General features: G+C 34.5%; 1 protein-coding gene across 27 annotated transcripts in view; it reads right to left on the bottom strand.

Moving 5' to 3' along the window:
• The window catches only part of LOC145788992 (protein kinase and PP2C-like domain-containing protein), a 72,452-nt gene extending 58,916 nt beyond the window's left edge, over positions 1-13,536 (bottom strand). For 2 of the 27 annotated variants that reach the window (XM_082920783.1, XM_082920789.1), the window contains exons 1-5: positions 12,903-13,474; positions 7,798-7,901; positions 2,601-2,891; positions 1,525-1,557; positions 624-711 (exon numbers count right to left, since the gene is read on the bottom strand). In XM_082920783.1, coding sequence (XP_082776909.1) covers positions 624-711; positions 1,525-1,557; positions 2,601-2,630 — 151 coding nt within the window. In that variant the 5' untranslated portion in view covers positions 2,631-2,891; positions 7,798-7,901; positions 12,903-13,474. Of the gene's footprint in view, positions 1-623; positions 712-1,524; positions 1,558-2,600; positions 2,892-7,797; positions 7,952-12,902 lie in introns of those variants that run through there. The other 25 variants (XM_082920802.1, XM_082920806.1, XM_082920790.1 and 22 more) reach the window with 21 other exon arrangements.
• Positions 13,537-13,822: the final 286 nt, after the last annotated feature.

Below are 13,822 nucleotides of genomic sequence, written 5' to 3'. Positions count from 1 at the left end.
CTTAAAGCATCAGATAGTTCTAGAATATAGCAAAAAGCAGACAATCATACATTGATAAAGAAAAAAAACCATTTTGTAATGTAGTTCTGGTGTTTAAATTTGTTGCACATTTCTGATAATTTTAATTGTAAGGCATCTGTATTACATAAGGCTGCAGTCCTGAATTTTACTTCTGCCTAAGAATTGCAAACTAGTTTCAATTGGTGTAGTAAAGCTTATCTAAAGGGCCATCTAAAGTTGTGAAGCAAAGATTTTGTCACATGACATATATGAAACTACATCAATCATCCTCAATACAAATTATCGTGACAAACATATATATATATATATATATTCCATGAATTGGGACTGAAGTGGGTGTACTTTAAAGGGGACGATTGGTTTAGTGGTTTTAAATTCAGGCCTAATAACCTTGAAGTAGTGAGTGTGAATACAAGGCAGCTACTTTGTACATAATGATTAAAGGTCAGCTCTGTGCCTAGAACCCCATTAATAGGAACTAAACTATGTGTATTTCTATATATAAATATATATATATACCTTTATTTTATCAATATAAAGTTCAAAATATTATTGATCACTTCATTATAAAATCAAAATCAAAACTCAAGAGAATTGCTTACCTCTTCTAACACCAAATTGATCCAAGAATGGCCCAAATTGCCTAACTAAAAATGCCAAAAGTTCTGGTACATCGAGCGGTGGAACTTCCTACATCATATATATAAGAAAAGTAGAAGAAAAGAAAACATTCAGCATAGTGTATTATAGATTGTAGGAAACTAGAATCATCAATATATCCAATCTATGACAAATGTCAATCAATCCTAAGGAACAAACATACTACACCACCACATATGAATTGGTCTGTAATTAAACCTAGGCCTGAGGTTCAGGCATCTACGTATGTGAGATGTTAGAATGTGATAAATACTGCAACATGAAACACATATCAAGGACACAATGGCATGTCAATATCCATTACAAAATGGTGTTTAACACAACCACCTTGATAAAAGAAGAAGAAGAAGAAGAAGAAGAAAAATGGCATTCATGTCCAATACAAACACCACATTGCAAAAAAATTTGTTTTCCCTGAAGAATGAAACACAATGCTAGCCTTTCAGTATGCACAACTACAGCAACATGAACTCCAACAGGACATGACCCTCCCAATTAATGAGTACAAACCACATATCATCCAACTAACAACTCAAACATAGGATGTAGGAAAAGGATTACAATAAACGTTGGAATCATAAGATTCATATTATTGACGGCTGAGAAAACAACTTCCAGTCAACAGTGCTTATATGACTATTACGTCATTGTTGAAACAACTCTCCATTTTTTAGAAAATAAATAAATATAGATATATATTAAATAAAATTCAATATTTTATCTCCTTTTCTTCCCCTAGTGCCTTCAGAAAGAAAATATAGATTATAGACTCAAAAAAAAAAAGTTCTAAAAAAATTAACACAATAATGAATGATACATGAAGAGGAGTAGTTCAATACTAACCTTTGAATCAGTTGGGTCCTTGCAAATTGCTTTCTGCAAAATAAATAATTGGGTAACAGATTAATAACGAACATATGAATCCAACTTGCAATTCTAACGTGAAATGAAAAATAAGTAGATACGCATCAATTACTAACAAAGATAATGATCAGGAAATTCTATCATCTAGAAACAAGTTTATACATTATTACCAAGCATTCACTTCCTATATTGGAATGAATCAAAACACATGTTATAGTTAGCAGCAACATTCGCACTAATCTTATGTTTACGGCCTTCCTTTTAATGAAAAAATGTTTATGCCTTAGCACATAACTAGTTCCTTGCTTACCTTCAATGGACATGGTATGCCACTTGATGCATAAATATTTGATCCCAAATAATAGCCAGCCTCGAAAGAACATAACAAGAGTACAAGACTGACAATGTATGAAACTTAATAGTCAAAACTACTGCATTTACTGCCATGCCAAAAAAACTCAATTCAAATGATAATGGATCTACAATGTTGACTTTCAGAAAACAACTAGTTGCGTCTCTCAAAAACGGAAGGAGTGATAAGAGTAGTAAAAACATTTTTACGCAGTTTGAACAGGGTGACAAGTAAAAACATTTTTACGTAGTTTAATTTAAACAGGAAGATCCAACCTTGTGAGATCATTCCTTATTGAATAAACCATGTTGGGAACTTTTAGAGATGCATACTTAGGTGATATACGTCCCAATGTCCCGTATTACCTTGCATGGACCAAGGATGGAAGAATAAACAGCAATCTACAACTTTAAGAAGATCATTTTTTATAGAAAATCGTAAAAGGCAATGAGTCTCATGAAGAGCCAACAAAAAATATACATAGTTTTGTAAATAAGAAAAATCCAAAAGAGCTTCAACAGGGTGCAAACCGGAGTACATGCAGAGAAGCAAAAATGACACAAAAAATATCTTTAGAATTAACCAAAAAAGTCCAATGATCGCAGCAAACCCCTATAGGCCACACAAATAAACTGCTTAAAAGAAGGGAAAAAAATGCTTCCATGGTCACAAACACCTCACTCCTTGAAATGAAGTCCTATACCTCTCCTTCCATAGACAACAAAAGAGGCATTAAGGACACACTTTTTAAACTGCATCCTCACTTGCTCACTCTAGACCAGCAACTGGAGTCCAACAACTCTTAACACAAACTTTGGCAGAAAACACGCCATTTGACAGAGGCAAAATGTAGCACGGACACGGACACGACACGGACACTCCATTCTTACATTGTGCTAATCTAACATGTATCGCCCTTAATACCAGCCATGCTTTGCCGTGGAAAAAATCATCGCAGCCACTCTATGGGAACATTTACTCTGGTGAAAGTTTCCTGCAGTTGAAATGCAAAATGTCATGCTTTTTGGTAACTATACAGTGCCATTCCTAGGGAACAAAATCTACGTATATCCCATGATCTACGTATATCCCAAATTTTAGTTGACTTGTATAAATCTTTCTTAGCCAGGCTTAAAATATAACCCTAATAAGCCCTCATCTATAAACAGGGTTTTATTTCACATCTTATGGTCAAACGACTATTGCAGTAACATTTCAAATAAAAAATTAATTTGACAATGCTAAAGATCAAGTGATTCAGATAAAGTGCTAATGCTTCACACTTAAAATGTTGTTTGGCACTTGAATAAGGTCTAGAGGAGATTTAGCCCTCAAAATGGAAAAGAATTTGCTTAGGATTGATAACATAACATGACAGAGATTATGAATTGTTCATTTTATTCAATTAAACCAGTACGAATTTGCTTTATGCCAATCAATTCTGCAATCAATATAATAATCAATTAGACACGCAAAAGGATTCCCTTTTTCTTTTCTTTTTTCCTTCTTCCTGTCGAAAATCAAAACGGACAAAAACCACAGGACCCCGTAGCCAACCAATTCACCATTAGTAAGGGAAAAAAAAAAATAGAAACAACCCAACCCTAACCCAGTTCATGTGCCTTAGGTGTTGAATCCTAAAACTTGTTAGCGTGTTTCTTATACCACTGGAAATCGGTGATGTTTGTTCCTGAATGGTTGGTAGAGTATCAAGCATCCATGATACTCTGTGAATTCACCACAAATTAAACACGATCCACCATTGACTAGGAAATCACCAAAACAAACTTAAAATGTATTAAAGTGATGTAAAACGCATATTAATCAATTGATAGTGCAAGCGAATATGGATGGTTCTCTTATTTGACAAATTTATTTTGGTTACAACTAGTTTAATTCTCCTCCCGTACGAAATTGCTGGTCCATTTTAACTATTCCAAACATCCCAAAAAAATCATCTACGTTTTTTTATTTATTCTTTCTTTCAATTTGTAGGGAAAAAAATACATTATTTATTGACCCTACTAAAAGGCATGAATGCTGAAAATTGACAAACAGTTGGGGATGGAACGAGTATTTATAAATGAGATGACTTGAAGACCAATCCCATCCAAAATCCAAGTTAAAACCACCTTAGACTTTGCAAAATCGTTGGCCACTGCTCGAGCCATGAAAATCCCTAGAGACTGCCTTCCACTTGAGATCTCGGTTTTTTAATAGATTGGGTGTCTGCTTCCATTTGAGATCTCAGTTTTTTAATAGATGAAAACAAAGTTGATTGAAAACTCACAATTTTCATACAATGGAAGATTTTTTCTTTCAAGCTTGTCCCTTAGCTATCCTTCAAGTCAAAAGTTTTCCTATAAAAAATTGGATATATTGTGGCTAAGATTTTTCTTTATACTTTTGTTTGGATTTGACTTGCTTTCATATGTATTTTTTCTTCTAGGATTTTGTTAAGCAATCAAGTCACACAAGGAGGGTTCTTTCCATTTTAGTTGCTCCCAATATGTATTATTATTTCTTCTATTGATTTTGCTAAGCAAACACAAAGGAGGAATAAAATGATTGATATTTGCTCCCAATAGGTATTATTTCTTCAATTGTGATTTTGAAGGTTGGAGCTAGTCCTCCTAGGCATTTGTACATCAACTTCTCAGCACACCAAAATCTCATCCAATCAATTTCCATTTGATTCAAATTCTTGTTAGCCCTCCAACACATAGGAGAATATAATGATTGATGTTGGCCCTCCAATACTACTAAATCAATGACAACCTAAGTTTTCTAATCCAAGATTAAATAGTCTGAGAATTCAACCTGACCAGCCTTAAGACAACCAACTTTATTTTGTTCATGTTGTATCTCAAGGAGGAATAATGAAGGAGAATTTTCCTCTTCCTGGTAGATAAAATCCAGAACGAGACACAAGGAGAAATCCCGGGCAAAAATTACATAAGAGGGAAAAAGGCCAAACTATACATCAGCCCATAAGCTAAATTCTTCCGGCAAATCAATCAAGAAACAAAAGAAAGAGATTCCTAATAGTATTTATCAATAGAGAGAGAGAGAGAGAGATTCCTAATAGTAATCTACGTTACACGGACTCGGGTGCGGGTATCGGGTGCGGGTGTGTATCTAAGGGTCAGACACTTTAAAATTAAAAATTAAGGATACGTGAATACGGATCCAAATTAGGATACAGGTATGGAGATACGTTAAATAGTTATTTTTAAATATATTTATTATATGAAGATGAGTTTAAAAAGTTTAAGGAATAACAAATTTTATTAAAAAAATAACAAATAAATAATAAATAAAAATTATAAACATTATTTTAGACATAAAATAAATTATATTATATATTATAAAATAAATTATTTTAATTTTAGACACAAAAGTTATGTTATTTACGATATATTATATTATATAATATTTTTTTGAATAAATAATATTATATAATATGAATAATATTATATTAATATAATTTATATTATATATAATTCAAATTATATTAAAAAGAAAAGTCAGAGACCTATAGAAATAAAAATTGTGTTAGCTTCGCAGAGACAACGGAAGAGGAAGACCTAGAAAATTGGTTGGTAGGGCAATGACTTCGCAGAGACGACGGAAGGGGAAGACGATGAAGAGAGTCCGAGATCGAGTTCAAAGGGGAAGACGACGAAGCACAGTACATCGACTTCGCAGATCAAGCTTCGCAGATCGATCAACTTCACAGATCGATCGATGCTCTGCAACCGATTGAAGTCGAAGGCCAGGTTCTCTCCTTGCTCTCTTCTCTTTCGATTCTTCTGCCTTATCCGTTTCTAAGGAGCCGTATCCCGGCCGTATCCCGCACCCGTACCCGTGTCGTGTCGTGTCGACACAGGTACCTTCTAAATTCCAAAGAGTCCGTGTAACATAGGTAGAGGGACAGAAACTTGAGACAACAGAAGATGGGCAACCCACAAACACTCATCCACAGGAGCCGAAATACATAAAGAGAGGCTAGGACAACCCTCACAAGGGTCGACTAGGCCAGAGGAGCCTTCGGCTGAAGTCGAAACAGCTCTGTGGGACCTTGGCTGGTTCCCACAGAGACTCAGAGGCAACAAAAGATGGGCAACCCACAAACACTCATCCACAGGAGCCAAAATACATAAAGAGAGGCTAGGACAACCCTCGTGAGGGTCGACTAGGCCAGAGGGGCATTCGGCTGAAGTCGAAACAGCTCTATGGGACCTTGGCTAGTTCCGACAGAGACTCAGGGACCAGCGATACAGGATGGGTGGTGATAGGTGATCGCTGGTTGGTGGTAGCGGCTATGTGAGTGACAATTTTTAGGGTTTTGGCTCTAATACCATATAATTTAAGAGAATACAAAGCTTGAGTGATGATTATGATATCATCACCTTTTATATTAATCAATCAACTATTACAAAAAGAAGCCCTAAAGCACTGATTAAGGAATCACCTTTTATATTGATTGATTGACTGACTGATTAAAGAATCACAATCAATCAATCACAATCACAATCACAATCTAATCTAAATAAGGAAATATTCTAACAGCTTCTGCTACTATAACACCCCCATCTCAAATCATAACAATTGTTCACTTTGAGCTAGGCCCTCAAGGGTTTAAAGCATGTTGTTACTTGGAAGGAATATGAACTCATTTATATAGCCCAGGAACTTTTCCCACCTAGACGATGTGGGATTGAATGTGATGTACAATAATGAAAGTGAATTCACTTATATAGCATACTTAACCTAAAATAATAACCATATAAAAATTCTTTGACAAGGAGGAGTAATGCCCTTGGACTTCTGCACGTACTTAAGTCAATAAAGGTGAACACTTTTGCAAGTGTCCCAACAATTGTTGGGCAAGAATGGACATAAGAGCATAGTCAACAAGTAATCATTATTGTCTAAACATCTATTCAACATCAAAATTGCCAAGTGAAAGAAATGTCCTCAATATCATTACCTTCCATTTGGGCAAGTGTACTAATGAAGTTTTACCAGTAAATACACTAGCTATGTACTAAACGGAGAGGAGGGAAAGATGAATCGAGCACTCACAATACCCATAATTACTGTAAAATCCAATGACAAATTAGCAGACGTTAATCAAGTTTTTGAATATTCTACTGAAATCAAACCTTCAAGTAGCAAGGCAAGACATTGTTGATTGCCTAAATTTCAGTTTTCCCATCCTTTCTGGATAGTTCCTAGCATCCTAAATTTCTAGATGAAATAAATGAACATTCACCTTAAACATGCTTTCATATTATGCCAGCCAAACCACATGTTATGAGTATGCTTGAAACAATGGCATTTGGATCCTGTATGCACAGCGACATGCAAATTGTCTTATTATTGACTATATTGACACTTACGATATTTAACTCGCAAAGACAACAATTCTATCAGAAATTTTATTAGTCACATTACTCTCTGGATAATTTCTGATCCAACTGAAGATGAAGCATTTTCCATGTGTCTTTTCAATAAAGTAGGTATATAAGAACAACATACAATCATTTATTTATCTGAGCTGCGAACTCCTGTCTCTGTTATTTGTTCATAGCATGTAATGGACCTCTCTAATAATAACTAAAACAAACATGCAATGTATAACAAGTATTGCAGGCATGCACAGAGTGATCTTGTATGCTCTGTGTAAACTGAAGTCTAAATGCTTCATTAGCATGTTTTTGAACAGATACTTCATTAGCCTGTTTACTAATGCCAAAATTAAGGACATTTTGCATCATCGATACTAAATGTACATCCTGGACAAAACAAATATATAAAGGGAAGGACGTGTCAATAATAGCATATGTATCAGTAATATAGTAAGTTAGAGCTTCTCGGAGCAGCAATGAACTCACCTAACATTGTTTGGGGTAAGCTCATTGAGTGCTGATTCAATAATGGTTGGGCTGAATTTAGAGGGCAAGGATGACCCCACTAGCCAATCATTAGGAGGATACAACTGCAAAATAATTTCAAACGAACAGTTGATGTCAGCAAAGCTAGTGACTGCTGAAGAAACAACATACAATCACTCAGACTGAGTTTGAACAGGATGAAGATGGGGAAAGAGAACAAAAATTCAACTATATAATTTCATGTATTTGTTTAGCAGGAGAAGGGTGGAAAATACAACAAAGTTAAATATCTTATACAACCCACACCAGAATGGCAACTTTGCTTCTAGATTCTTACAAAAAAATACAGTCACTTTTTTCTCTCATTAAAGTAGCCAACTATTGTAACTTTCTCACAAAAAATTAAACCAAATGCAAACGAGAAAATAAATTTTCCTTTCACCTTTTCTTTCACTTCACTATCTATCACTTTTGTTTTCCATCATATTTTTTACTCTAATCAAATGGACCCTCAAGATTCTCATTGAAAAGTTGAAGCGCAAAGCAAGAAGCCAAAGAAAGAGAAGCAGAGAAAAGCTGAACTTCTTAACTACATCTTGTAAAAAAATAAATAAAAAGTGAAAAAAAAAAAAAAAAAAAAAAAGAAGAAGAAGAGAGAATCAAAAACTACACTCAAGTCAATCAAAGAAACGTCTCCAGGAAATATCGAATTAGTAGTGGCTTATCTCCAAAAACCGGCTTTGTATGAATTTTACTTGTCAAAACAAGTCTAAGCTGAGATTGAGCCTAGCTCCTATGCTACTGAACCAAGCTCAAGCTCCTTGTACTTGGCTGGCTTCATCTCATTTACAGTCTAGATGAAGTGGGAACCTTCACCTTCATCTAGCACATGTTAGCATAATAAACTGACTCAGCTTGCTTAATATTCAATGATCCAAACTCATCAAGGCAAGTGGTGGGTTGCTCTTAAATTATCCTCCAACAATGCTTCACTGCAAAAAAGTAGCATCAATCTTTGCCTACTTAAATGGTACAAAGAAAATTCCACATAAAGACTTAAATATATAAATAAAACCATCAGAGCAATCATGGCTTACTAAGCCAAACCAAGCCTTAGCAAGCTCATCAAATAAATTGAATTCTACACCATTTATAAGTGAGCTTGACTTGTGAACTAAAGCTTGTACCCTATACAGCTTTCTGTAAAGAATGCACCTCAGACAATAAAAAACAACAAACATCAGGATAAGAAGAAATTATACCATTCAAAACCAATCAACCACCTCTGAATTCAAATGACAGGACTTTTTTTTTTTTTTTATCAGCAAAAACAGAATTTATTGAATAGATCAAAAAAGAGGCAAGGATGAGGCATCCTCTACAAGTAAGAAAACACAGAAAGAAAATGCATCTCCAACAAAACAAAAAATAAAATCCAGAAACAACTCCTAATCCAATAACCACTTGCATATTCATGCCACCGTCATCCATCTAAGAATAATCATGGGGAGAATTTGGCTAACCATGGGCCATGCAACTTTTCAACCCCCAGTTAGCAGATAAGTGGGATCTCAAGGATGAAAAGTTCAAAGGATAAATTATTTATCAAAAAAAAAATTCAAAGGACAAATCAAAAGATGGGCAGCTTATTCATTATTTCATCCTCTTGGAAAGAAGATTAAAAAAAGAAGAAGACTATCAAGACATAGCACAAGGATGGTAACCGAGACTGGTACAACATCCAAAAAAATGAACATTCTGTCGACAAAAGAATTTGAAGAGGGTTGCACATGCTACTTTTATAAGTATGGTGGGAACCGTATGTTAAAAATGAAATTGCAGTTGTCATTTCCTTTTTCCATTGTTATAAAATCCTGTTTTCTCATAAAGTTTGTACAAGAGACTATCAGGTTTGAAAGAATTTTGGTCATCATTGAAAAGAATATACAAAATAAAAATAAAGAAGATAATCCAAATTCTTAATTAAAAATCGACACAAAAATAAGAAGAAAAACATCTCCACAAAGGTGAATAGCCTAAAATTGCAATGCTTTCTAATGCAATATCATGCACAAGGATCAAAATTTTGTTGCAGCATGACATTTAAAAAGACTCCGAAAAAGGAATATCTAGTAAACATGCCGCAAATGCAATGGAAATAGCAAAAAAAACTTTGAAAGACAGGTGAACACTTGAAGCACAGAAGAAGATTTATTAATGCATATTAAAATAATTTCCAACAGCGCTATTACGGCAAAAGCACACTTAGAACAGTTTCAAAGCTGATATTCTTTTGTACTATAAAATAATCATAGACAAAATATAACATCGTCATATGAACTCAACATTTTAACACAAGTAAAACAATTCAAAATAAAGGTCATAGCAATTAGAAACTAATATTCCAAAAGATCTTCCAGTTATTCTGATATTGGTTCACCTCTTCTCCTTATCTACTTATTCTCAAAGAAATTCGAGAATTTTTTATGCATATGCTTTTGGGTTCTAAAAAGTCAACAATAAGGCTAAAAGAATAATAACCTTTTGTTCTTTTTAGACTATATTGCTGTCGGCAATAAATTCAAAATAATAATAATAATAACCATCCCAAACATTTTACGAGCAGTTTTCAGTTTTTTATGAAAAGTTTACTTTTATGAATATCAGCATTTTGGTTTTGCAACCAAGCTTTATTGTACTAGAAAGCAAAGACATTCAGCTAATTCCATGCAAAGAGAATTTTCATTTCTGTGCAGATAAAATAGATTCAAAGAAACTTTGATGTCAAATGCGTTGTCTAATTCCCCTGCTAAAATGAATATAGAGACCATCACTCTGGTCCACTACTGCCATATATGACCAAGCTTTGAAACCATACTGTTTAAAGTCTCATTTTCAAAAGAGATACCTACAAAATTAGGGCCACCATTATACAGAAGCTCCAACAACACAAGGAACTAGACTATCTAAACCAGTAAAGATTATGTTATTGCCCATAAGCTACGCATGCCGACACAGGAAATTTTCAAAATATCAAGACATAACACATTAGTAATCCAAAAAAGGGCTCAATATCAAATGTTTCGACTCCAAAATAAAAACTACACCTCCATTAAAGATTCTCCTGTTGTGCTCCTAGATGCATCACCAAAAACAAATCACTGAAGACTCTGGCCCATTTCTTTCTTCTTCCCTTTTTTTTTTGACAAGTAAATATATTAGAAAGGTGCCAAAAAAAAGGAGCACAGTCACCACTTTACACCGGCTATGTTTGATTTCGGTTTGGATTAGGCAGATAAGATACCCCCGAATGTGTAAGCCAGGCAAAGGCATTTAGTCATTCACATGCAAAAGAGTTATCCCCGGTTTAACTGTCCCACCCCTAGGACAAAATAATCCCTCATATGTAGGTAAAGGGGTCACGTGGGATTAGCTATTATGAGCAACTTTTGCAGTACCAAATGTGGGATTATTTACGAAACAACACAAGGATGAGGGAGGAGTCACAAGTCACTACATCTTAGTTGCCAACTTCATATGCAAATGGAAATACAGCATGAGTTACATCAGACAGATCAGTAACAAAGGCACATATGCTTCCACAGTCCACCATTAACAGTTGGCCTCTGAAAACTCCCACTAATGAAAGCCAACATAACTTGATCATTCATTTAAGAATGGAAGTCAATGGCTTTCATGGATGAAATAAATAGACTTGGTTATCAAAAAGAGGACAAAGCATGTTGTTCTTCTCATGCAATATATATATATATATATCGAGCTTTTTTTCTCTTGCTAAAAAAATAAAAGAACAGAATTCGATGTACATCATGTACTAAACAAGCTCTCAAATACTTAACACTGATAATTAAACAGCCAAGACATAGATAAAAGATACTTGCAAACTGCCTTCAGACACAAAGAAAGAAAGAAAGAAAGAAAGAAAGAAAGAAAGAAAAATTCAAAATGGTGCGAATCAAAGAGGGGCTCACTAACAATGGCATTTTAAAGAGCAGTTCTATTTTCACAAAAATCAATCACAAAAGCCGGCACAACTCTAACATGGTACAAGACCCTATTTGTGGAATTTAATAGGTTCATTTTAGCGAGTCAAAAACTACCCTTCGAATGTTCACAATAATACTAGAAGACAACATTTTTCATTCATGTCATTTTAACTAATACTATGAAACAACAACACTTTAAACATCAAGATGGTCAACAGAGAAAATTATCAAAGTGAACACAAATTAGACAAAAATAAAAACAAAGATCAAAAGCTTTCCTGATCTGCTGGATGAAATTACCCACATCATAACCCATACAAGTAACAGGGCATAGTATCCATTCTCGTATGTAGAAAATCAAAGCACAATCTAAAAAATAAGAAAATCATAACTAGAAAGGCCTCGAAATAAATAATTTCCTCCGCATAAAAAAGCAATAATAACACAATGATATGGCTATGCTGCCTGGTATTGTAAGCACAGCACAATTAAAGATCTCCCCAGCTTCAACAGCCAAGTATGAGCCAAAACGTTCAAAGAATCATAGCATATCATTCTTTTGAGATGAAAAACATAAATGTTCCAAGATTCCCAAAAAAAAAAAAATTAAAGTACCAGAGAAACACGAAACAAATGCCACTAAAACAGATCAGAATATGAAAGTAATGTGGGTTAAACAATGTATAAACCAAACTAAAAAGAGAACTGCAATGCAATACCACTTTCAAATTAAACAAAGATCATTTCAAAAGATAGAGACATCTAATATGGTGAATCATTCAAAACTAGAGTCATCATGTACATCATGTACTAAACAAGCTCTTAAATAATTAAACAGCCAAGACATAGATAAAAGATATTTGCAAACTGCCTTCAGACACAAAGAAAAAAAGAAAAATAAATAAATAAATCAATGAAAAGGAAACCACAGTGCAATCAATTTCAGAGTTGGGAATTTACGAGATAACCAGAATGTTCTACGAGAATTTCACACAAATTCTACAGATACAAGTTGAGAATTCAAACAACTAAATTTGGCACAATTAATATGTATATATGTAAATATATAGCACATATTATGTATGTAAAATTACTAACCTTGCCAATTGTGGCGAAAATGGACATGTTCCGTGACCTCCCAATCCCCAGCCGCCGAATCAGACATCCGGGTGGATGCCGCCACAGCAGGAAGAAGCGATTTCCTCCCAGTTGTTTTTTTAAATTTTTTTTCCCCTAAACGTCTCTCTCTCCCCTCCCCCATTCCCCCCTCTCTCTCTCTCCCCCTCTCTGTTTCTCTCTCTAGGGTTTCCCTGCCCTCCCATGGCTTCTCACCTCTCTTCTCTGTGCAGGTTTCTCTTCAAATCTCTCTTTCTTCGAAGCCGTTTTGGGAATCTTCAACGTTTATGGAGTGAGAGACATGGTGAATTCACATAATTTGACGGGGGACGATGATGGATCTATCGTTGGGGAGAAGAGAACGGAGAGGACGTTGAATTGGGGGTTCCGTTGCCGAAGAAGGCGAGGAATGGAGGCGGATTGGTTGGGAATGTGAAGAAAGTGGAGGAGGAGGAGGGGTTCTCACTGTCGATTCGAGAGAGAGAGAGAGAGAGAGAGAGAGAAACCCTAACCAAAACTTTTCAGAGAGTTGGGTTCGGGATGTGAGCTTAATCGCAAATGAGGAGAGAGGAGCATAAAAAGATATAGCCGTTGTTGGGTACCAAAAACACACCTCAAAATTCTAATAAAAATTCCGATAACCAAATTCTTTTGAAATTGTAATTCGAATAAAAAAATTCAAAATTCTTTTCCAATTGTGTAATCAAACACACAATTTAAAATTTAATTTAAAATTCTTTTCAAAATTCGTAACTAAATTCTTTTTAAAATTTTATTTAAAGAAAAATTTAAAAAAATATTTTTTTATTTTATGTTTTAAAATAATGATTTTATTTTTTAAAATATTTAATTTTTTTTTAATTTCAAAAAAATTTGGATGGCCATATATATATCTAAACCAT

The sequence above is a fragment of the Camellia sinensis genome, chromosome 3 (assembly GCF_055761805.1).
Source record: "Camellia sinensis isolate YWXY chromosome 3, ASM5576180v1, whole genome shotgun sequence".
Classification (NCBI taxonomy): Eukaryota; Viridiplantae; Streptophyta; class Magnoliopsida; order Ericales; family Theaceae; genus Camellia; species Camellia sinensis.
Note: the sequence above shows the minus strand (reverse complement) of the source record. Positions and strands in the feature narration are given on the sequence as shown.